Source organism: Podarcis filfolensis (assembly GCF_964270895.1).
Source record: "Podarcis filfolensis genome assembly, chromosome: 4".
NCBI classification, from domain to species: Eukaryota; Metazoa; Chordata; class Lepidosauria; order Squamata; family Lacertidae; genus Podarcis; species Podarcis filfolensis.
In genome coordinates, this window is record NC_139607.1 from 87,925,197 (window position 1) to 87,949,661 (window position 24,465).

At 42.6% G+C, this 24,465-nt stretch overlaps 2 protein-coding genes across 11 annotated transcripts in view; one reads left to right on the forward strand and one right to left on the reverse strand.

The window, feature by feature from the left end:
• Positions 1 to 250: 250 nt before the first annotated feature.
• Positions 251 to 24,465, reverse strand: part of CEP295 (centrosomal protein 295) — a 39,129-nt gene continuing 14,914 nt past the window's right edge. For 3 of the 10 annotated variants that reach the window (XM_083609518.1, XM_083609520.1, XM_083609519.1), the window contains 20 exons: positions 23,586 to 23,810; positions 22,378 to 22,484; positions 20,865 to 21,074; positions 20,288 to 20,403; positions 19,162 to 20,173; positions 18,020 to 18,197; positions 17,397 to 17,549; positions 16,823 to 17,038; positions 15,607 to 15,713; positions 12,463 to 12,610; positions 12,033 to 12,269; positions 10,456 to 10,589; positions 9,890 to 10,034; positions 6,784 to 7,442; positions 6,291 to 6,464; positions 3,311 to 3,431; positions 2,560 to 2,760; positions 1,996 to 2,095; positions 1,389 to 1,488; positions 251 to 570 (listed from right to left, as the gene is read on the reverse strand). In XM_083609518.1, coding sequence (XP_083465644.1) covers positions 526 to 570; positions 1,389 to 1,488; positions 1,996 to 2,095; positions 2,560 to 2,760; positions 3,311 to 3,431; positions 6,291 to 6,464; positions 6,784 to 7,442; positions 9,890 to 10,034; positions 10,456 to 10,589; positions 12,033 to 12,269; positions 12,463 to 12,610; positions 15,607 to 15,713; positions 16,823 to 17,038; positions 17,397 to 17,549; positions 18,020 to 18,197; positions 19,162 to 20,173; positions 20,288 to 20,403; positions 20,865 to 21,074; positions 22,378 to 22,484; positions 23,586 to 23,810 — 4,388 coding nt within the window. In that variant the 3' untranslated portion in view covers positions 251 to 525. Of the gene's footprint in view, positions 571 to 1,388; positions 1,489 to 1,995; positions 2,096 to 2,559; positions 2,761 to 3,310; positions 4,729 to 5,558; positions 6,465 to 6,783; positions 7,443 to 9,889; positions 10,035 to 10,455; positions 10,590 to 12,032; positions 12,270 to 12,462; positions 12,611 to 15,606; positions 15,714 to 16,822; positions 17,039 to 17,396; positions 17,550 to 18,019; positions 18,198 to 19,161; positions 20,174 to 20,287; positions 20,404 to 20,864; positions 21,075 to 22,377; positions 22,485 to 23,585; positions 23,811 to 24,465 lie in introns of those variants that run through there. The other 7 variants (XM_083609526.1, XM_083609525.1, XM_083609523.1 and 4 more) reach the window with 4 other exon arrangements.
• CMTR2 (cap methyltransferase 2) overlaps positions 4,805 to 24,465 on the forward strand; it is a 41,364-nt gene continuing 21,703 nt past the window's right edge. The window contains exon 1 of the mRNA XM_083609795.1: positions 4,805 to 4,810. The gene's annotated coding sequence lies outside the window, so the exon portion shown is untranslated. The remainder of the gene's footprint in view (positions 4,811 to 24,465) is intronic.

A 24,465-nucleotide genomic window follows, 5' to 3' on the forward strand; every position in this document is an offset into this window, starting at 1 on the left:
TGGTCATTACACACTGAAAGGCCAAAGTGAATTAGAAGATAGTTTAAAGGAACTACCACCTCCCCTTTAGTTACAACTGTGACTCTCATTGTTCTGCTGCCAATGACTTGTAACTTTCTGGTGGTGGTTTAACAAAACCAAATGCACTAAAACAGTGCAATATGTTTTAAGTTTCATAGTCCTCTTTTAAAAGTAAGATAAAGTATTTCTTTTGAACGTAGTTTTCCCTTGCTAAAACAAACTCAATACCTAGATGTTAAAATTTTATTATAAATAACAAAGTGATACAAAAGCGGGGGGGGGGGGGTGTGAAGTTAAAAAAAAAACATTCCTTGATTTAAAAAGTCATAATTGTAGAAAATATGGCAATTCACCCTATACAGCTTTGGCCATATTGGCAAATTATCCAAATTGAATGTAATATATATAAGGCTGGCACATCATATATTTACAAAGGTGACCTTGAGTCGTTTTTTTACTTTGCAGCGAAGAAATAGTCCACATGGAAGTCCCTTCTGAAGCACATTATTTTTTCACTGTTTTTCTGGCTCTTAGGTTTTCCAATGTTTTCTGTATTGAGATGGAAGGAAAAGTCAACTGTCAGCTAGGGAGAGTCAGCAAATAAGATGCACATAACCCACTCAATGGGTTTCAAGGATAATCAATGGGCTCTTTTCCCTAATAAATAGCTCTAGAATATTTCTCAATTTTAACTTAAAAGTCATACATATGCTTGCAAAAATCTTAAGATTTCACAGAATAATAATGTAGCAGCAGCAGCTGCTTTTTCATTTTGGTGCATACAGCTTAGGCCCTAAATATCTTCTCCCCTATAGGCTTGCCCATCTGTTAAATTCCATGGGACCCTCTTGACTGCCACATTTTGTACATGTCAACATGGGAATGAGCATTCTTGAGGCAGGTGCCCTGATTGTGGAACTCCCTCTCCCTTTGAATACAGCTGAGTTTTCAGCGTCAACTGAAGACCCTCCCAATTGTTCAGGCCATTGTGAGATCTGCTGACTTTGCTGTTACGATTATTTTAAATGCTGTTTGCATTTTCTGCTGTCATGCACTCTGGGATCACTCCTGCAATAAGCAGGTCAGAAATACCTGGAGGCTGAATGGTTTCTCTATTCAGCCTTCGGGACTCCCCAGGCCACACCCAAATGTCCTTTTGCCATGATGGAGGGGAGTGCAGGGTTCAATCCTTGTTTGGCAATAATGTAGGCCACTGCACAAAGGCAACCTATTGCTCCACCCACTTCTTGCCCTGCTTACCACCGATATTTCCCTCCCTCCTCCCCAAAGGTTGTCCATGAGAGAATGCATGCCTCAGGTTGAAAAAACCCTGCTTCCAAACCACATGGAGTTTGCAAGCATTTTACCTTTTGAAATGCCTTTGCTCTTTCCCGGTTTTTGGCATAGTTTTCTCGTCGCTCTCTCTCCTGCTTTCTGGTTTTCACTTCAGCTAGATTATTATACAACCTGCCCAAAGGTTTAAAAAAGTGCACATTAGCAGTGGACTGTGCAAAACACTCTCCAGAGGGGAGATTAGACAATAAAATAGTAAGATTCAGTGTTTATGAATAATGAGGCACTTTAATGAATAATGAGGGGCTTTAAGGCAGCTCTTGTTTCAATCTGAAATGGGAGCATGAGGCTTTTCAAGTCTCCAGACCCTCCCATTTTAAATTTCCAAGGCACAGCTTAAAAGGGGAGGTGGTTGGAGACTTGCAAAGCCATGTCTTTGACAGATGGGCAACCTCTCCCACCTGTGACTGACTGCTGAGGACTGTCGCTCCGTTGGGAAGTGCAAGAGTCTTCCAACCAACTTGGATGTTTTTCGAATGCACCCCATGTTTTTGTTTTAAGGAGGGGAGGGGAAAATCAATCTATTTCTCAAAGTAAAAGGCAGGCCTTCTTCAAGCAAAAATCAAGTAGCCTGATCAGCTAAACTAGATCGGTTTCTGCCCAATGTGGCTCCCACAATACCTTGAAGTGCGTTGGTACATCTGTGCTTCTGCTGCCTTCCTGTCCTCTGCGGAACACACTTTAAAGTCTTCTACTTTCTTCAAATGAGCAGCTGCTGCACCTTGGAGTTAATCAGAACACACTAAGTTAAACAAAGTTCACAAGACCACATTCAATAGGCAGTGTTTTTCCCCAGAGCAACTATATATTTTTCATTGGCAATGGAATAGGAAATGGACTGCAGAAATGTTTGAATTTTAACCCACACTGAACAAAGTGTGGAAGGCGTAGCAACAGCATGCTGGATCTGACCAATGGCGCATCTAAATCCAACATCATGTTCTCATAGCGGCTGACCAAATGCCCATGGGAAGCAACCAACACTCTCCCCAGCAACTGATAAACTGTTCTATAAGGACCCAGGGTGAGCAGAATACTTTGTAAAGCATCTCTTGAGTATTTCAAGGGGAAAAGGCCCCTTAATAACAATAACTATGAGAAGAAAACGTATCGGCTTATTCCATTCCTTGCTTGGTATCTCTGTCCCCCTTTCTAAAGCTCTGAATGGCTTGCTAATAAAATTACCAGGAGGCGACAAGTTCTCTCTTGGTTTATGAAGATGTACTTCTTTCTCTTGAGATCCCTGATCTGGAGGCTTTTCAGAACTTCGCTTTCTACTTTTGATCTTCTCTACTCTTTTACAGGATCTCTCAATGAAATCTTTCTTCCGCCTGAAAAACGCTTCCTGCAAGCTCTCGGTGGCAGATGTGAACTCTGGCAACAGTGCTGTAGAGGAGGGAAGGGGAAACCTCTACCTTATTTCATTTACCATATATCATGTGGGAGTACGGTTTTTAGTACATGTAAGACAGCTTTAAAACTTTCACAGATCTAATTATTATATCTCGGCTTATTGAAGAAGAAAATAATTAAACTAGAACATTAAGAGGACTATTGGTGAGCATAAGCCATGCCTTTCAGACACTCACAACAATGGAGGGGAAAACACATGTTTTCTCACCAACCAGTTTCTACAGAAGGGAAGAAAATGTAACCAAAGGAGCCAAAAGCATGTAGATTTCTAGATCGGGATATAATCAGTTAATTGAGAATGCACTAAAAACAATGTTTTATTGCCCACAAGAAGGCGAGAACATGTCTAATAAAGGCTTTGCAGAGGACAGCTCTGTGCCTTTCTGGTCTTGGCATGGCCTAGAAGGATACTCTCCTGAAAATATGGATAAATCATTAGCTAAGCATCCATCATTCTTTTCCTGACGTAAGCTGATATGCTGCCTCAGCTCTTGTCCTTTTGCTGAAACTACTGCACACCTACCTTCTCGTTTGGAGCTTTGACAAGAATCCTCTTGGGTGCTGCAAGCTGCTAATGGATAGTCAGGCTGAGAGCAAATGGAGTTGTCCACTTCTGAATTTAAAGGTAAAAATTCTCTGTTCTGCTAAGAGAGTAAAATTGGCTGTAATAAGTAACGTGATGATTGTAAACTTTAATGTCACTTCATTATGAGGAACAAAGTACTGCTACAAAAGGAATTGCAAAAATTTAAAAACCAAATGGAAGTAGAAATTGTGTTTTAAATTGGAATTCACTGGATTTGAGATATGAATTCGATCTCAAGCAGTGCGATGATTCTTAACACAGAGGACTCCAAGCATGTACAGAACAGCTAGAGAACTGAAGGGGCACAAGAAGCTTCAGTTGATGTCGCTTTCCAGTGGCTTGGCTGTAGGAAAAAATGTACTGGGGGAACCTATAAACACCACAAATATTGTGTGTGTATACTGGACAATGTATAGCAAAGGCTCAAAGGGTGGAATAGACACACAAGCACAAGAAGGTGCAAAGAGATGGAATTTGTCTTAGCAGCTTAACTCCCACAAACAGCAAAAGTATGGAAGGCTTGAATGCCCTTCCAAAGGATTCTGAATTCGTAGGAATGACTACTCCTCCCCTCGCTCTGTCATTTCAATCTGTTGTTTAATTTTAATGAAGTTCCCCTAAGGAATAGGAGTCCTGGAATCTGTGCCCCAACTTTTCACACTCCTGCAGCTGGCTACATACACACAACTGTGCAAAAGTAGTGCATGCTCTACTTATCTCCCGCTTGGACTACTGCAATGCGCTCTATGTGGGGCTACCTTTGAAGGTGAGCCAGAAACTACAACTAATCCAGAATGCGGCAGCTAGACTGGTGACTGGGAGTGGCCTCCGGGACCATATAACACCGGTCCTGAGGGATCTGCATTGGCTCCCAGTACGTTACCAAGCACAATTCAAAGTGTTGGTGCTGACCTTTAAAGCCCGAAACGGCCTCGATCCTATATACCTGAAAGAGCATCTCCACCCCCATCGTTCAGCCCAGACACTGAGGTCCAGCTCCAAGGGCCTTCTGGCGGCTCCCTCACTGCGAGATGTGAGGTTATAGGGAACCAGGCAGAGGGCCTTCATGGTAGTGGCGCCCACCCTGTGGAACACCCTCCCACCAGACGTCAAGGAAATAAACAACTATCTGACTTTTAGAAGACATCTGAAGGCAGCTGTATTGTGTTTTTAATATTTAGTTGGGAGCCACCCAGAGTGGTTGGGCAGGGTATAAATAATAAATTATGATATTATTATTACTATAAAAGCATCTCTGTGCACTTGTCCATGGGTTGTTGCTGGGCTGGTGAGAAACGTCCAAAGAAGGAGAGAGGTTAAGCTCAAAGAAGTTGCTAAACAGGACAAGAACACACCTGTCAGGGGCTCGGGAGCAGGAGCACAGGGGAGAGAGGAAATGGAGAGTGAAGGGGAAGAATCAGAGGGCAGCGTAGGGGAGTATGACAGTGACCCGAGAGATTCCATGAGCTTCTCCAGCGAATCAGAAGATTCCCAGAAGGGGGCGCCGATGGTCAGGGAAAGGGGGGTCCCAGGGGGGACGCACCAGAAACAAGGAGCCAGCGGGGAACCCCAAAGCAGCAGCGGGGGATCAGGACCAGTTTCCCCACCAGAGCGTAGTGGGGGGGAAGAGTCACATGTGTCAGGACCAGCGTCTCCTCCAGCGGGGAGAGAAGATGAGTCAGGGCTGACCACGCCTCCATCGGAGAGTGGGGGAACGGAGGGGAGGTCAGTTGCAGCTAGCCTCCCCGAAGGGGGAAGCAGTGACAGCAGCAGTGAAACGGTCAGGAGGAAAGTTGCTGGCTGGGCGCGCGGGCCAAGTTCAAATGTACAGGCGCGAGGGACAGCAGGAGACCCGGATTGGGAACCAGCTCCTAAAGCCCGCCGGAGGGAGGGGGAAGGCTCAGGGGATTCAGCGTCAGAAGAGTCTAGAAAGGGCGAGACCCCGGCGGACAGGCGGAACCAGAGGCGGAAAGAGCAGAGGAAAAGGTGGAGCAAGGCTAGAATCTTAAATTGGTGTCAAGGGGGAGGAGATTCAGACGGAGCTTCAGCGGTCTAGAGTTTGAGACGTAGAGCTGCACGCTGCGGCTCTGGAAGTGAAACTGAACTTCAATAAAGACTTTCGTACTTAACAACGAAGCGGCGTTGGTCCTTTGTGAGCTGGGACCTCGGGCAGCTCTGACAACACCTATGCAATCATGCACGCACTTAAAACCCAATAGGCTAAAGACTTCTCTAGCACACTCCCTCTCTCTTCCATCATACATCTTTATTATAAAGCACATTACTTCCTAAGTTACGCTAGGTGTGTGCTCAGATTGCACATATTTCCACGCCCTTCTTAAAGTTCAGTTTAACAGCTAGGATCTTGTTAAACCTAAATATCTGAAAGACTGTCTCCTTCCCTACAGACCCTCCTGGTTGTTAAGGTCAGCAGAGGGGGCTCTTGGTAGTCCCACCTCGTTCAGAAGTTCGGATGCGGTGGCCAAAAAGAGGAGAGGACAGTCTCTGCGGCAGCTGTGGAATTCCACCCCCACCGAGGTGCTTCTGGCTTCTTTATTATACAGCTTTTGGCAAATGCAGAAGACACACCTCTTGACCCCGGCTTTCAACATCTGAGACAGGTGGTTCAGGATACATCTCTGAATGTAATATGTTTTAACTGTTTTTAATCCTGAATTTTAAAATGTTGTAACCCACCATAGGACCTGTTGAGGAAGGGCAGGCAATCGGTTTATAAATAAATAAATAAATAAATAAATGAATGAATGAATGAATGAATGAATGAATGCTGCAAATTCAAACCATGCTGTAATTTAAATTTCACAGATTATCCCTATTTGCAAACTAGTAAAGAAAACAATCATCTCACCCACATAAAATGGGTCTATTGGGGAGGGGGAAGAACCAAAATGTTTACCGTGGGACAGCTTATTGCTTCAGAATGATCAACGTAAGACAAGTTTTCGGTTTTCTCCTTTCTGCTCTCTGCTTGTCCAAAGAACTCCAAATCTGATTCTGCAATGCTGATGTCATTGGAGCTTATTAGAGTCAACTCTGGTTCTTCCATAATCCCTTGCCCTGTATGTGTTTCCTAGAAATTAAAATGACAGAATGCTATGTTTTGGATGTGCATGATTTAATATAATTTGCACAGACATCACACATACCTTGACATTTAGCTCAATATTCCTTTACATCTGTTGAAAATTCAAAAACCCCAACGGAAGCTTAGGTGCCGCAGATGACATTTCAGAAGGTTCACAGGTAAACCGCAGACCTTGTGCTGGCTCTCTGTGATTTAGGTCAATGCTCTACTTTCATCAATATGCTAAGAAAGGCATGATTTGGACAGTTTCAGACTAAGCCCCAACTTGATACCACATGCTACTTAATAGTTTTAGTTCACTCACCCAGACTGGTACGTTTCTTGACAAAGAGGAACGTGAACTTTCAGCCTGCGTGGCAGTCAAATTTGGTTGCTGAAATGCATCTGGCACTCTGCCAGTTTGCTGCACAGAATTTTGCACAGGGCTCACTGAGATCTTAGAGTTCATTTCTGGAGTCAAACTCGGCATCGTCTCTGTTATTAGAGGACTCTGATCTCCCATAGTTTGCAAAGTACACTGAGAGAGATCAATTTCTAAATCCTCATTTATAGCTGCCTTTTCTGTAACTGTATTACACTTGCTGTCGGTTGATGCAGTGGGTAATTCGGCAAAATACAGGCTCTCTTCTTTTGTTGACGTGTCTTCTTTCTCCGATTCTGTGGTCCCAAGAGCACTATTTCTTTTTCCATTATCCGGAACTAGCTGATAAAATGAGCCTCCATCTTCTGCTAGGCTTGGACTACGGAAATTTTCAATGGAAGAATAAAGGGTGGTGATCTCATCATTTTCCTGCTCCTCGCACTGTGTGCTCTCAGGTGCAATATAGATACTGCTCCCATTAGTTTTACTCATTTCAAGGTTTCGTTCAGACTCCGCGCTGAAGGATCCATACTTATCACCACTCTGTGGAAACTCTCTTAAGGAAGATTGCAGAGGTAGGTGTTCAAACGCTTCTTCGGCACCTGGAATGGAGAAACAAAAACAAAAATTCTAACCTGGATCAAAGCAGAGCTGAATTTCAAGATGAGGTGGGGTGATTTTTTTCCCTTTCTTCATTAGGGAAGTTTTGTTCAGGGAAGTTTTTAATATTTAACGCTGTATTGTTTTTAACACTTGATTGGGAGCCGCCCAGAGTGGCTGGGGAAACTCAGCCAGATGGGCGGGGTTTAAATAATAAATTTATTATTATTATTATTATTATTATTATTATTATTATTATTATTATTATATTAAAAACACTGGGTGCTGGTTGTAGCTTAGTACAATACATGATTTGCATGCAGCAGATTGCAGGTTAAATCCTGGTGTTTCCAAGTAGGGCTGGGAAAGATTCCCGGAACCCCTAAAGAGCAGCTGCCTGTTAGTGTCAACAGTACTGAGCTAGATGGGCATATGGTCTGATTTTGCCAAATACTGTCTACTCTGGCAGGTAGCGGCATTCTAGGTTCTCAGGCAGAGGGGTCTTTCACATCACCTAATATCTTAACCTTTGACTAGAGATGCCAGAGACTGACTTTCTGACTAATTGCTGAATTATAAGGTTAAAAGGTAAAGGACCCCTGGATGGTTAAGTTCAGTCAAAGGCGACTATGGGGTTGCGGCGCTCATCTTGCTTTCAGGCAGCTTTCCGGGTCATGTGGCCAGCATGACTCAACTGCTTCCGCCGCAACAAAACAGCCGTTTATCTTCCTGCCACAGTGGTACCTATTTATCTACTTGCACTGGCGTGCTTTCAAACTGCTAGGTTGGCTAGGACAGAGCAACGGGAGCTCACCGCGTCACAGGGATTCGAACTGCCGACCTTCTGATCGGCAAACCCAAGAGGCTCAGTGGTTTAGACCACAGCGCCACCCACTGAGTTACAGCAGTTCCCTTCTGAAGCTCTCTCTAATAATGAGAGAAGACTGTGCAGAAGGTGATTAGCCAGGCAGAGAGACTATCTCTAAATGCCAGACGCCAGTGTCACGGAAGCTACAGAACATCACATGTCCAGAGGAGGGCAACCAAAATGGTCAAAGGCCTAGAAACAATGCCTTATGAGGAACGGCTAAGGGAGCTGGGCATGTTTAGCCTGGAGAAGAGGAGGTTAAGGGGTGATATGATAGCCATGTTCAAATATATAAAAGGATGTCACATAGAGGAGGGAGAAAGGTTGTTTTCTGCTGCTCCAGAGAAGCGGACATGGAGCAATGGTTCCAAACTACAAGAAAGAAGAATCCACCTAAACATTAGGAAGAACTTCCTGACAGTAAGAGCTGTTCGACAGTGGAATTTGCTGCCAAGGAGTGTGGTGGAGTCTCCTTCTTTGGAGGTCTTTAAGCAGAGGCTTGACAACCATATGTCAGGAGTGCTCTGACGGTGTTTCCTGCTTGGCAGGGGGTTGGACTCGATGGCCCTTGTGGTCTCTTCCAACTCTATGATTCTATGATTCTATCAATGGAGCTAACAACCAATCTTATCAAATGCTCATACCAGCATGCTAAGAATGTTTACCATCATTATGTCTTTGCCACCAGATTTACTGAGAAAATCAATTAAGAGTTTCAGCCAAGTCAAAAGATTTCAAACCCAACTGAACCACTTATCCAAACTTCAAGGATTAATAGAAATAGACCACACTCTACTGAAAGAACCTCAACTTGATGATGGATTCTATTAACCAAGTATACACACTGTGGGAGTGGTGAGGAGTTGTTATCCCACAACCGCACATGCATATATCGCTTAGCGCTTCCAGCAAATGACTATTTGAAGAATGCTTTGGTTGCTCCAGCCATGTAAAGTAATGCTTACTGCATACACAACCAGTATAGTAAAGAGAGAGACATTAGTTCAGTCTATGTTTATGAGCAGGGACGCGGGTGGCGCTGTGGGTTAAACCACAGAGCCTAGGACTTGCTGATCAGAAGGTTGGCGGTTCGAATCCCCGCGACGGGGTGAGCTCCCGTTGCTCAGTCCCTGCTCCTGCCAACCTAGCAGTTCGAAAGCACGTCAAAGTGCAAATAGATAAATAGGTACCGCTCCGGCGGGAAGGTAAACGGCATTTCCGTGCACTGCTCTGGTTCGCCAGAAGCGGTTTAGTCATGCTGGCCACATGACCCAGAAGCTGTCTGCGGACAAACGCCGGCTCCCTCGGCCCATAGAGCGAGATGAGCGCCGCAACCCCAGAGTCGGTCACGACTGGACCTAATGGTCAGGGGTACTTTTACCTTTACCTTTATGTTTATGAGTATCTCCAGGCTTGGTTATGCACATTGCACTTTAATTTGCTTATTGTTTAGTAGGTTTATGAGTTTATATACCTATTCTAGTAAAATTGTCCTTTATATTCATAAGCCAGTTTTTGGTGTTGCTGGTTTGTTGGATTCCATTAACCGGCAACCAGAACAGTTTCTGTCCTGTGAATTACCTTGACTCTGCTCCTTTTCCTCCTTGCCACTCTGTTGCATTGGTGGAATATCACTTAGTTTTCCTGTACTGAGAAGAGAAAGGTTGTTGCTTCCTTCTTCCAAGCTGGAAGCTGTTAATTCGTGGCTCTTCAATAAAGTGGAATTCTGCGGATAGAAAAATGTGTGCAGGCAGAGAGAGATCAAGTATGTTATGAGAAATTTAAGAATTGAGACATTCAAATTTTACTTTCAATTAATATATCTGTTAAATGACAAGCCAACTGACAACATCCACTGTGGAATCTTATATGGCTATGCAGTAATCTGAAGATAATTCACATTCCCACAGAAGAAGGCCATGTGAAGATCTAACCTCTAGGGGTAAGGTGAGCTAAAGCCTGTCACCCACCAGGTAAGGAGGAAATGAATAATCTCCTGGACTTGCCCCTACTTCCCCTGAATTTTGTAAGATTACAAACTGCTTCAACACTATAAATACCAGAAATGGTTTTATGTGAGAATAATAGTAATCAGTTCTAAACTGTAATAACCTGTGACGTGTAGGAATAAACACTTTTTAAAATACCTTGCTTAGGTTCTTGCTGTTCTGAGAAAAGGTTGAGAGCGTATCAAAGTCAGGTCTTGGTTCCAAAGGCTTAAAAAGCTCACGGTGAAAATTTGGAAAACTTCTCTCAAGGTCAGTAGTATCGACTGCTAGATCTTAAAAAAACAAAAAAACAAAAGGTTAAAAGGAAAAATCGACTGTTGCCAAAACAGTATGCTTCACATCACACATCAAACACATTGGCAATGAGGCAGCATGTGCATTTAAAAATAAAACAGCTAAACACTCTTTAATGCTTTCACATCTTCAAAGATGGTCTTCTGGGATAATCCCCACTCAATCCAGCAGTCTCAACAATTAAAAGGTTGCACCAAATGGTCACAATCATTTAAAAATACAGTGGTACCTCTGGTTAAGTACTTAAATTCGTTCCGGAGGTCTGTTCTTAACCTGAAACTGTTCTTAACCTGAAGCACCACTTTAGCTAATGGGGCCTCCTGCTGCCACCGCGCTGCCGGAGCATGATTTCTGTTCTCACCCTGAAGCAAAGTTCTTAGCCAGAGGTGCTATTTCTGGGTTAGCGGAGTCTGTAACCTGAAGCGTATGTAGCCCGAGGTACCACGGTATGTATTAATTTATCATACTTTTCAAACGCCCTTAATCCTGTAGGACCCCAAGGCATGGTTATTAAAACTCTTAACACCCCAAGCTATACAGCAGGAATGGGGAACCTGTGGCCCTTCAGATGCTGTGGGGAGTACAAACACTCATCGCACCACTGGCTGTCAGTCATGCTGGGCGGGGCTGCTGGGAGCTGTAGTCCAACTTTATCTGCAGGACCACAGGTTCCACATTCTGTTATACAGTAAAAACATTTCCATCAGTACACAGCAGCAACAGCCGTAATACTCAACTCTATGCAATCTCTCGAAGGCCTGAATTTAAAAAATGTGTCTTAAGTTGATGCCAGAAAACTGTCAACAAGTAAGACAGCTATACTTCCAGGAGACAGAGTGCCATAACTATCCAGTAAGCCCCTATATCCCATATGGGGGTTATAGTCATTGGCAAGACAATGGGCTTTCCCCACAGCTCTCAAGGCTCCAAGTCACAAGGTGTAAAGACTAAGGAGAATCAACCAGGTCAGCACCTCATCCCACCCGTTTCTACCAATCAGGGTGACCAAGGTGTTTTTCTGCGCCAAACCCAGAACTGAAGCCATGTTGAAATGGGTATACAGAGATGTATGTTTAGTATAGCTATTGACCAACAATGCAAACCACAATAAGAATGGGAAAGCCAAAAAGGAACTAGAAGCAGAAGGGGGGTGGGGAGGTTATATCAAAAAAGAGGTTCACTGAATCAACATGTTGCAGACTCTACTGGTCTTTGTTCCGTGAAATTCAGATATACCTCCTATTTCTCATGCTATCAAGCTATGGTATAGTATTATGAGCTTAGCCGTGCACCTTTGTCCAGCCCTATAAAGAAGAATATGTTGCTTCGACAACACACAAAATTAAGTTTTTAAAAAATTACAAATTCATTCCCTCTGAATACTTCTGAATTTGCTATTTTTCACCTTCTACTAACATTACCATGGGAGGAGACATTGCTTAAAGATGACCAGCTGAAATCTCTTGTATATTTGTCTATGATCTGTTGAATTTTACGTCGATCCGAGTGCAACATTTCTCCAAACAGATGGGAGCCAGGCGCTTCTGAAGGATCATCCTGTTTACACAGCAGAGGAACTGAAGGACCCAAAGCAGTATTTGCTTTCTCTTTCAAAGGAGAACTGAAGTGACCCGGTTGCTTCCTGCCTGAATGCGACTCTGCAAGACATAGCACAACCATGCTCAACTTCGTTAAAAAATCCATGCAAATCAAGAAAATAAATGCTTCGATCCGTAATTAAAAGAGCTGTGCAACTTATTCGGACTACTCCACAGCACACTTTCATGTCGGGCACAGCCATGTAAACAGAAAAACCCAGTCTATTGTATTACAGTTTGTAAGAAAATGTACCTGTATTGGCAAGACTTCCGTCAAGATTGGAATTGGCAATGAAGCTGGTAGCAGAAAGGGAAGATGAAGCGAAATAGCCACATGCTACCTGTTGTGTAGATGTCTGTGGACTTAATGAAGAAGGACACCATTCTGTAGAAAGTGTTACCTAAGGCAATAATACATATGAAATATAACAATTATAAATTCCAGAACCCCAAGTGCTTGGAATTGCAACACATTTTGTTTTTTTTTTTTAATTAAATATTTATTGGTATTTTCAGAAAACACACAACAAACAAAAACAAAAAAAAATAAACAAAATATTCGAAACTAAACAAAAAAAAATAGAAAAAACACATACAGTTTCTGATACTTATTTTCCTCAACCTTATTTCTCAGACCTCCTCACACCTCCCCTTCTTGTATTCCAATTTAAATTGTCAATTCAGCAAGTCCTTAACTTATTTCTTCACCTTAACTTAAACATTTATTCTAACATACTGTTATTTTACTTTACTTCTTTTTTCCATTTCCTCCATTTATTTTTTAACAGCCTTATTCTCACTTAGTTAAAAAAAAAAAAAAAGAAGAAAAAAACCAATTTCACCTTATTAAAGTTACACATCAATACTTATACCTCATTAATTTACTCTTGAACCTTTTTCCTAAGGTCGACCAAAATTTCCCTTCCACGGTTTACCCAATTTCCTTACCACTAACAAAATATAAAACAAACAAAGCAATGCAAATTATCCTTATGTACCCTTTGGATTCCCAACCTCCACCCACCCTTCTCCCGGTTCCAGTCCCCAACCAATATCCATCAGTCTTTATATTATTTATTTAGCCTGGAGATCTCAGGTCCGAGGCCCTTATGTCTCTCTCAGTTCCTTTCTGCCGGTCTCTTTGATAGACCTTGATGTTAAGCCCCAGGTCTCGGAGGGGCTCTGGCCCAACAGAATCGGTGTTGCTTCTAGCCAGTCCTCCATACTTAAAAGCAAAAGCAAAGCCTATGGGGTATTCCAACTCTTGTTTCAAATTTCTTTCAAATCCAAATGTCCCCACAGCTCCAGCTTCCACCTTCAACAAATTTATAATCCTCAGGTCTTCAGATCTCCTCAAAAGAGGATCTCTCCATTTTCCAAATTCCCAATCAAACCAGGCTTTCCGCATCCAGTTTTTATTGTCCTTTTTTGTCATCATGTCAGGCCTCATATTGTAGCTCTCCTTTGACTCCTGCAAACCTCCATCTCCTCCTTCGTTTTCTTCAAAAAGAACATATTGCTCCATCGTGTCTACGCTTTCGGTTTCATTTATTTGTTCAGTTGAATAGGCTTCCTGTTTCAAATCCTTATCAGACTCCAAGCTGTTGTTTACTGTCCAGTGTAATAGCGCTACCTCTGTAGACAAAGCATCGTACTCATCTTGTAAGTTTCCCAAGAGAACCAGTGCTCTGTCCAATTCTGCTTGGAATTTAGACACTCCAGCCATTTTTGTAATGTAGTATCCTTGTTACCCCTCTAGGGGGATTTAATTCCTTGATCTTCCTTTCAGCTCAAAAAACCAAAAGTCCAGTTATTTTGTATCAACCTTATTTTCAACAAGTTATCCCGAATAAACCAGCAAAAACAGCAGAAACAATGTTCTCTTTTTCCAGCTGACAACTAGCTGACTAGCAGCTCACTTGACAGCTGTCAAAATCTTCCATGCAACAGGCTTTCTCATCGGACGTTCCCGGGTCTGGGGGGGGTGTAGTTTCAGCTCCCAAAATTCTTTTTATCCTCCAGAATATCCTCTTATAATGTCCAAACCGTGAGGTCAGGATCTTTAGTTAAAAAAAAAAGCAAGAAACAGATTCTCTCGACCTTAGCTGCCCAGTCCTTTGCTTTAAGTTGTTTACAAAGAGGGGGGGGTGGACTTCCTTTTTAGCCCCTTCCCGCTCGTTCCAAATCCAAGATAAGAAATTTTTTAAAGTTCCAATCTCCGTATTACTCACGGGTTGATGTTTTAGGATCCAATCACTCTTAGAAGAAGTTGGCGCTCTCTGTCAATGGCTTGCGGCTTCACTCCGTAGACGAGGGAGTACTCTCAGCACCACGCCTTACCCTGCCTCCGTTCCGAAGCCTTTCAAAAAGGCTCCGTCGCGGATTGGGGGGGCGCAAATGGTGCCCGCCGAGTCTCTGTGTTCACAGGCATCCGCGCCTGTGATTTTAAGGGTCCCCGCTTCGCCGCAGCGGCCAGACCCAGACGCTACGGAGCCGATTCCCTCCGGAGCTTGGAGGGAATCCGCCATTAAACAGTGGCACCAACCCGGAAGAATTGCAACACATTTTGTTCTGAGCTCAGGTCAAGTGTATAAACCTCCACGTATTCAATTGTCAGTACACATCAGGCTCATCATTGCTCAGTAAAGTCTCTCTGTCTCTCTCATTCATTCATTCACTCACTCAAATTCCACTCACTCATTCACTCGTTCCATTCACTCATTCATTCAACAGTAACCATACATCACAAATCACCATGCTCTCAATTCAGACTTGTATTGCTTCCCAGAACAGTTTACAAATCATGCACCGCACAGACCAGCTGATCTTTTTGGCGCTCAGATTTGGCTAATTCTCATCACAGAGTCAAGTAAGAGGCTCTCAGAGGAAAAGTGAAGCAATGCAAGACACAGTCATGCTTATTTACTAATGGGAAGTGGTTTGTGTCTTTTTCTAATGTTATGCAGTATAAGAGATGTAAACGTCAGGTTTTTAAAATAAGTAATACTATTCAAAATATAATGCCCTGTTTTCCAGATTATTATTTTTAATAGTCAAGGACAATTAAATGAGAATTTTAACTCCACAAATAAGGGAGACAGACTGCACAACTGGTGCTATATTCAGCACTGCTGCGTTCCATTTAGTATTTTGTCGCCAGAAAACTTTTGCAAAACAAAACTAGATATGAAAGTTAAAGACGAAGAGCGGGGCTTTTCAGAGCTCCCTAAAGCAAAACCAAGAATGAACAGTGCTCACGTATGAATGCAAGTTTGTAATTAACAGTTCCAATTAATAATATTTTTTTTTGGAAAAAACACGAAGATTAGAAAAAAGGAAGCAAGCTTGTTTAAAATAAATGCTGTGCATTACATGTTAAAACCCAGTGGTGACTAACCATACAATCCGGTCTACATGAAGGATCGGGATACGTAGCTATTATCTTTCCAGTATCATCAGAGCTTGGTAAGCCTCGATCTCTAAGATGGAGTTCGCAGGAGTGGGCTGAACACACAAAAATAAAATAAATCAGAATGAGAAAGAGTAGGAAAACAGCAAGCATTTATGAATCTGAACAGGTTTTATTCCATAAGCCATTCCCACTTCTTCATTTCTGCCCAGGTTTGCTTCCATCTATCAGAGAGTACATGCTCTGCTCCCATTTCATATGTTGCAATCTCACCTGCACACAGAAGAGCACGTCCTTCATAGACTTTGTTTGGAAATGCCAGCTACTGCTCTGCAGAACAGGAGTGCTCTCAGGGACTTAGAATGATTCATACCAGGACAGAAAGAAAACCTAACTTATTCAGGACTGAAAATGTTCTAAGAACCATTTAATACATTATGGCGTTATCAGTTTGATTTTAGGGGTGAAAATCAAAGGGATGCTTTTGATAACAGGCCAATAAACAGCTTCGGCTCAACAAACTGCCATGTTGTTGATCAAAAGTCCCCAAACTTTGGGGGCCTGGGGGCACATTTGGAAAACTAAGAAACAGCTGCCACTGTTGCAACATGGTCTCCTTTATGAGGAAGGGCACGATATAAATTGGTTAAATAAATCAACAGAAACAAAATCAAACCCATTTCACAGACAAACCCCTCTGCTAAAACTGGACTAAACACTTACACATACCAAAGCAAATAAAACACGGATAACAAAACAGGCAACACCGTTTCCCCAAAACAATGCCCTCCCCACCCCCAAAGAATCTAAAAGGCTTTAAAAAACCAAAAAACAAAACAAAACTTGATTATTTTTTTGATGGGGCAAGCAGACCTAACAGGCACCAAGAGGGGTGATTGAAGGGCACTGTGTTGCCATCAGGTGCTCTGTTGGGGACCAAAGGAGGCTCTCAGCTATATTACCCATGAACCAAATTGAATCAACTTGTTATGGGAGATATTATGCAATGATGTAATGGCCTCCCCTTGGAGCTTAGGTGTTCTTCAGAAGCAGTGCCGTGGCACATTAGCTTTCCATGGATCTAATATAAAGCAGACACAATATTTGGCTTAAGCTAACATTAGCATCATTAGGTTTGACGAGGCAGATTGCAAACCAAAAGGGCCCCCAACCTATCCATGCTTCAGAAAGCAACACTTCTCACCCGAGTCACACAAGCCACCGGCTTCCATCGCTGACTTTTCACACCATAATTCACTGAACTGGATCTCACTTTCATCAGAACTTGGTTCTTGGCCATCCGCTGTAATTCTTAATAAATCTGTTTCTTCATGGAGATCTTCATCTAGACTGATGCTGGAATGCCACTTATGGACCCTTGAAGCCAGGCAAGTATCTCCAGTAAGAGGTTCTCTGTAACCTGCAAGTGTCAGTTGCCAACTGTTAGAAGTAAAGACCAATACTAGGCCGAACTTTTAAAATACCTTATTTCAATTAGAAGATTAAAAAAGGATCCCTTTTGAAAGCAGCTTGATTCGGCTGCTGTGCAGCCCTAACAGATTTTGTAGCGGCAATACCGTATTTTTGTAGGTTCCTTCTGCTCTAAGCACTACTTAATGAGAGGATATTGGATTTGTTCGCCAATCATTACCTTGGAATTATGCTCCGCAATTTCTGATAAGTCTAGGAAAGGTCAGAAGCTTTGGGATTTTACAGCAAGAGAGGATGAGCCATAGCATGTAAGAACTTCTGATCGACACCACACTTTTACAATTTACCTGTAGAGGAAAGTCCGCCACTCCGTGGTGTGTCAAGTTCTGGTATAGCGCTAAGTTCATGCTGTTCCAAATCGAGCCCTAGCTTTATTTTTGACAAAGGTGGCTTTGAAAGTCTCCATGTCTGTTCTCTTCCCCAGGTGTCTTGAAATCGCTCTGTAAAGTAAAGGTAAGTTCAGGTGACCTGCAACTGATATAGCAGCTGAAACACTGAGCTACAAACTAAGAGATCCCCAGTTAACATTTCACTTCTACTCAGCCTGAGGCATGTCATTCTCTTGGCAATCCAAGGAAAACAATACTTACCTTTGTTCCATGGCTGGGAAATAAATACTATTACCCTACTAGGTAGGTGCCTGCAGGCATCAGGTTACACCTGGGATCCTGATCCCCCTTTTTGAAAACCTGTGTTTCACTTAAGGCATGAAATAGGTCTGAGTAGCAGTCAGGCTTTCCTCTTTTAAAAAATGGGATCAGCCAGTTCATCCTAGAATCCCTGATGAAGAGTTCTGGAGAGCTGTGCAGTGTATTTTGTTCCAAGTCTGAAAACAGATCAATTTGAAGGAAGAAGGGAACTCAAAACAGACACAAAAGCAGGTTAACTTGACATAACAAAAGGTGCTTACCAATCTGTTCATTTGGACGAACACTATGAAACAAAATGTCCTTTTCAGCATGACTGCTCATATCAGCAACGTGAACCATTTCTTGGTTGCTGTCTTTTGCTCCTAGTGTTGGCAGCAGATGGAAGTCATCAGTCTCTCGCTGCTCTGTCATATCTCTGCATGTGCTGGACTGTCCTGCCTATAAGTAGAAATTAAGAGTACCTAAACACAAGCATTTTTCCCCACTGTAAGGCATCACACACATCCAAGAGATGATTAGATCATCTCTAATTTAGACCAATTCTATGGTTGCTTACTTATAAGTTCTACTGTGTTTAATGGGGTTTACTCCCAAGTTAATGCGCACCAAATTGCAACCTATACATAACACTGGAGCAGACTTATTACTAATCCATCTACCCAGGAGTGTGTCTGCCAGAAAGAGGCTAGATCCTTTAACTAAATATTAAAAGTTTTGAATCTGGGATCTCCAAATTGCAAAGGATGCACTCCACCACTGAACTGCACATGTTGCCTCTTTTCCAGGGACTTTCAGTTATGTTCATAGAGCCGATTCAGAATAAAAAAGCTAAGATTAAAAAAAATGATTGCAAAAATGCTCTTCCATTAATACACTGAAGAAGGGAGGAACATTTTCCTTTAAAACTGTGGCAAGAACAGAGCTAATGGGAAGTGTGTGGGTGAGAGAGAGAAGCAGAAATGTTTTCTGAGGCCTGAAATAGAAGTATTCATAACTTTGAAGGGAAATTGGTATTTTCTCCCAAAGTTATGAGTGAAATACTTTCAAAAGCTGTGCTTTGAAAATATTGTTACAGCCAACTCACATTGCTGCCACAGTAGTTGTTTGAACAAAGGCATTTAAAATTTAATATACCCAAATTATATGGTAAATTATACTCTTCACATACTTAAAAACAGAAATATTTAGGATACATTTCAGTGCTCCCCAAAATATCACCCCCCTAAAAAACAGACTTCATAATTTCCATAAATTGTACATCTCTAGACAAGAGCTGACTGAAACGATGGCAACGAAAGTGCAGCTACTCAAAGTTTAGGAAAACAAATCAGAGAAAAGTTCTCATTCTGAATTAAACTGAAGAACAGTCAAAATGTTTTCACGCCATGTGTTTAAAGCATACCTTTTTAATAAACTCCTTTAAAGCTTCCTGCTGCTGTTCCATTTGTTGTTTCAGCTGAGTATGTTTTTTCACGAGCAAGTCCTCTTGTACCTTCTGCCGAGAAAGAAGAGCTTCCCTTTGCTTATCTAGCTGCTCTTGTAGTTCTTTCAAGTGTTCTTGCTGAGCTTGAATGCTCTCAGAGGAAGACATCATTCTGTCCCTTAATTCCACTATATCAGAATAACCGGGAATGGATCCACTTCCATTTTTTAACGCGTAGGATTCCTGGGTCTTTTGACTCTTGCTAGAAACAAAGGAAAGCACAGACGAGAGGGGCCGCAAAGGAGGGAGCTTAGCTTGCTCCAAGGTTGTTCTTGTCCAACTTTCGGGAGGTTTGTGCTGGTGCTTTAAGGTTGCTGGCAGGAGAATCTTCTCCGCTGAAGGTGCATGAGACGTCAGTTTATCAGACCAGAGTGTTTCTGCAGACACAGAAGAGCTGCCCACAGGGAAAGTGAATGGGGCATGCTGTGTTTGAGCCACCGGCTGAGTTGTAACTGAAGTGTCCTGTGACTTAAGCGTTAATGATTCTGGAATGTTGTGAAATTCCAATGACTGTACTGAAGGTGTCTCCACTGCGCCCGGTTCTTCTGTCTGTTGGTGTGAACCGTAAGCCTGTGTCAACTGAAAAAGCCTTTGACCCTCCAGAGTACATGCATGCCGGCCGCCCACATCAAACCGTTGATCTGTTCCCCCCTGCTCTGATGATGGCACTGCCAACATCCAAGGCGGTTTTGAATGCTCAGCTGACTCTTGTACAGGAGCAGTCCCAAATGGCTGGTCTGCTGCTAGACTAACTCTCTGCAAACCACGATATCCTTGCAATTGTGAGGGCACGTCAGGGACAGAATCTTGCTGTGCAAGTCTGTTAGCAGGACCTAACAATGACGCAGAAACTGAGCGGTATCTCTGTTTCAGCTTGTTCTGATACTCATGCAGACGCTTCCTGGCTTCTTCGACCGACTCTCTGTGTATCCTAAAAGAGGCACACACATATATATATTTGAGCAGATAACACTTTTCAGGAGCAGAACCGCCAAGATAGCATCAAGCAGATAGCCAGGAATCTCTTGTGTTGACAGAAAAATACCTGTTTTGGATTAGAAGGCGTTGTTGATAGTCGCGAATCATCTGTATATGATCGTCCTCTGTATGATCACCCTCTACAGAACTGCCCGCTGCCTGTAGCTCTATGGCTCTTTCAAGCTAAAGAGAAATTAAATGAAGAAAATATCAAGCACTGTGCAAAAGGCAATCACTTGAATCAGTTCTGTGGGGAACTGTCAGTTTCTGTTTCAAAGCCAACTGCAGTCACAATATGACAGTATTTACTGAGGTGGATTTTCTTTGAGGGTAGCCATATGCTTTACATGTATGGTGTGGATCCACCCTTATAAATACATCCAAACTGGGGGTCATGATTTGTTTCACTCCAAACAAACCACGATCTTAAGCAAAGGCTTATGATTGGCTTACGAATCATGGTCTCTTTGAGCAGAATCAACCATTTCAAGGGAAAAACTGTGGTTTGTTGCTCCTGCTCATGAGGTGGCAGGAGTGATCTTCATTTTCACATGGAAGCATCATCTATGGCTTAGTATGATGTGAACAGCCACAGAATTAGCAAATCCAGCATTATGTCAGACAGAACAACTTTTCTCCTTCACCTTATGTTGTACTTCCTGCTGCTGGTGTACAAAGGGGACCCTAATATCCACTTGTTCCGTTTGGGATTCTTGATCTTTCATTTCTTGCTCTTTTTTAAATTCCTGCTCCTGGCGCCGCAACTGAGCCTTCAGAAAATCAGCCTCCAGACGTTTCTTCTGCTGTTCAATTTGCTGTAGCAATGCCAACTGCTGTTGCTTTTGGTGCTCTATCTAGTCAAAGGAATAGCAATTCCATATGTCAGTTACAGAAGGAATCCATGGTACACAATGAACCTCCCATTAAATAAATTCTTTGACAGAACAACATTTATCACAAGTATTAATTTGGATAAAATATAGAATCACAAAATAGTTACTCATCAAGAGATTCTTGTAATTAGTAAAAACTACACTGCATCCCTGTAATTAAACTTTCTATGGAAACGGAGAATAAATAATAACACCCATAATTTTACAATACAGCTTTGAATTGTATGATATTGCAATTACATCGTAGTGATCACAGATGTCTAAGAAAAGGAAGAGTGAAACCTAGAAACTAAATTGAAGTTAACTGGATATTTAAGACTGACTTCTATACATTCCTGGCATTGTGACTGTCACAAGTTTGAAGCCATGCAAGTACAAGCTTACATTACAAAAAAAAATTTTTCTTCCAGTAGCACCTTAAAGACCAACTAAGTTAGTTCTTGGTATGAGCTTTCGTGTGCATGCACACGAAATACACATGTGTATCTGAAGAAGTGTGCATGCACACGAAAGCTCATACCAAGAACTAACTTAGTTGGTCTTTAAGGTGCTACTGGAAGAAAAAAAATTTTTTGTTTTGTTTTGACTATGGCAGACCAACACGGCTTCCTATCTGTAAGCTTACATTAGCAATTATTCTTGGCTGTCAGAAGGAATGAAACGAGAGAACTCTATCAATTGTGTAGGTTTCCATTCCTCTCACCCCACAGAGTAGAGCAGGGATAGGAATCTCAGGAAGGGCAGGGGGGAGGCAGGCCACACACCCCTCCCAAACCATCCACTTTTGTGTTGTTGCCTTGCTGCAATGTGCCCTTGAACTCTGACAACTGCTTGCCTGGAGGATAGAGGTGTCTGTGTAGAAACTAGGGTACTTTACAAAGGTATATTTGCATTCATGGCCCCACCCACTTTTGCCTCTGACCCTGGAAGGCTGTCCAGAAGGGAATGTGGAAACTCAGGCCAAAAAGGTTTCCCATCCCAGGTGTAGAGAATAGTTAAAGCTATTGTGAGGTCACTGTGGGAAGCAGCTGGGTGTTTTGTGTTTCATTATCCTGACGTATGGCCTTAACTGTTCTTGAAATGAGTTTTCTGACATTCAGTTTCCTGTAATTTGAAATCGAAGCACTAGTGACTTAAGTGCCCCATCTTATTGGTGTTAATTCATATTCTGCTCTTCATTATTCACACAACCCCAGAGGGAAGGACAACACTGGCATATCAGAACCGAACTGCCGCACTGCTGTAGGCTGAAAAACAGTTATACCTGGTTTTGTCTTTCTGCTTCCTTTCTGAGTTTAGTTGCTTCTTCTTGTGGGTGATCTAGAACTACATTTCCAGCAACAATACTTTGGTCCAGTATCTGTGGCAGTTCTAGGTAGACACACATAAAACATGAATATGTAGATTAAGGATAGTTACTTATGTTAGACCCTGCATCCTTTTATATAATTTATTATTTTAATTTCTATGCCACCCTTCATCTTAGATGAAGGGCAGTTTACAATATAAACACACAAAAACCACAGCATAGCCTTAGTTCTTTTGATAACAAATTAAATATAAAGTCATCTTATAATTTATGACAGTCATACTGATGCCACCACTGCTGGTCAGCTTCCAAAGAGGTGTTTCAGCTCACAGAAGGGGTTTGTGTCCTCACCCTGTTCCCTATCTAGCTTTTTTTCCTGCTGGCAGGAAAAAGTTATTTGAAGGGGTGTAGGAGTAATTCTGTGTCCAGGGCAGTTGGTACGCAGGCTGAGATCCTACCTGCCCATGGACTGTCTTGTGCATGCTCTGGTTATCTCCCGCTTGGACTACTGCAATGTGCTCTACGTGGGGCTACCTTTGAAGGTGACCCGGAAACTACAACTAATCCAGAATGCGGCAGCTAGACTGGTGACTGGGAGTGGCCGCCAGGACCATATAACACCGGTCCTGAGAGATCTGCATTGGCTCCCAGTACGTTTCCGAGCACAATTCAAAGTGTTGGTGCTGACCTTTAAAGCCCTAAACAGCCTCAGTCCTGTATACCTGAAGGAGCATCTCTACCCCATTGTTCAGCCCGGACACTGAGATCCAGCACCGAGGGCCTTCTGGTGGTTCCCTCATTGCGAGATGTGAGGTTACGGGGAACCAAACAGAGGGCCTTCTCAGTAGTGGCGCCCGCCCTGTGGAACATCCTCCATCAGATGTCAAGGAAATAAGCAGCTATCCTATTTTTAAAAGACATCTGAAGGAAGCCCTGTTTAGGGAAGTTTTTAATATTTAATTTAATGCTGTATTGTTTTTAACACTCGATTGGGAGCCGCCCAGTGTGGCTGGGGAAACTCAGCCAGATGGGGGGGCATTATTATTATTATTATTATTATTATTTGCTCCTTTGGCTCACAAATTAGTTTCAAAGTTCTTTGAATCCTGATCATCATCATGGTCGGTTTTAATTCCTAAGTGCAACCCCGCCCCCAAACATACCCCTGGCTTCAGAGACAGGATCACTCTTTGGTTCCGGCTCAGATTCGGAGTCGTATAATCTTCTCTCTCTACTAGAAATTGTTCCAGATTCAATTGATTCAATTTCACTTGTAATTTCTGGTTCACTTCCTGTTGTCCAATGGTCTTTTTGGTTCCTGATCTTGTTTAGCAATTTTTTAAGAGCCAATTTTGACTGAGGCTCGGGTGGCTTTTCAACTTCACTACCTAAAATAAACCAACAGTACACACATGAGCAAGAAAACCAAGGAAGCTGTTCTTACAAGAGTAACCCATGCAACTCATGGTTTGGTGTGACATTCATATGCGGTAAATATGTTAAGGCCTGGCATCACTGGACAGGACGTGCATAGGCCAGTCACTTTCAAGTGACAAATATACAGAGAAGGGCAACCAAGATAATAAAGGGTGTGGAAGCTAAGCCTTTGGAAGGACGGTTGAGGGAAAAGAGGAGACTGAGAGGGTGATATGATAGCCATCTTCAAATATCTCTGGGCTGTTACATGGTAAATGGAGCAAGCTTGTTTTCTGCTGCTCCAGAGGGTAGGACCCAAACCAATGGATTCAAATGGTAAGAAAAGATGTTCCGACTAAGCATAGGGAAGAACTTTCTGATAGCAATAGCTGTTTGGCAGTGAAAACAGACTGCTTTGCAAGGAGATGTACTCTGCATGATGGGAGGCTTTTAAGCAGAGACTGGATGGGCATCTGTTAGGGATTATTTAGCTGTGATTCCTGCATCGCATGGGGTTGGACTAGATGACCCTTTGGAGTCCCAGTTCCAAGGTTCTGAATTTTGAACAGATTACAAACTCATGAAACGGGCTGAAGTTTGCCAACCCAGGTCAATCGTTATTTCTTG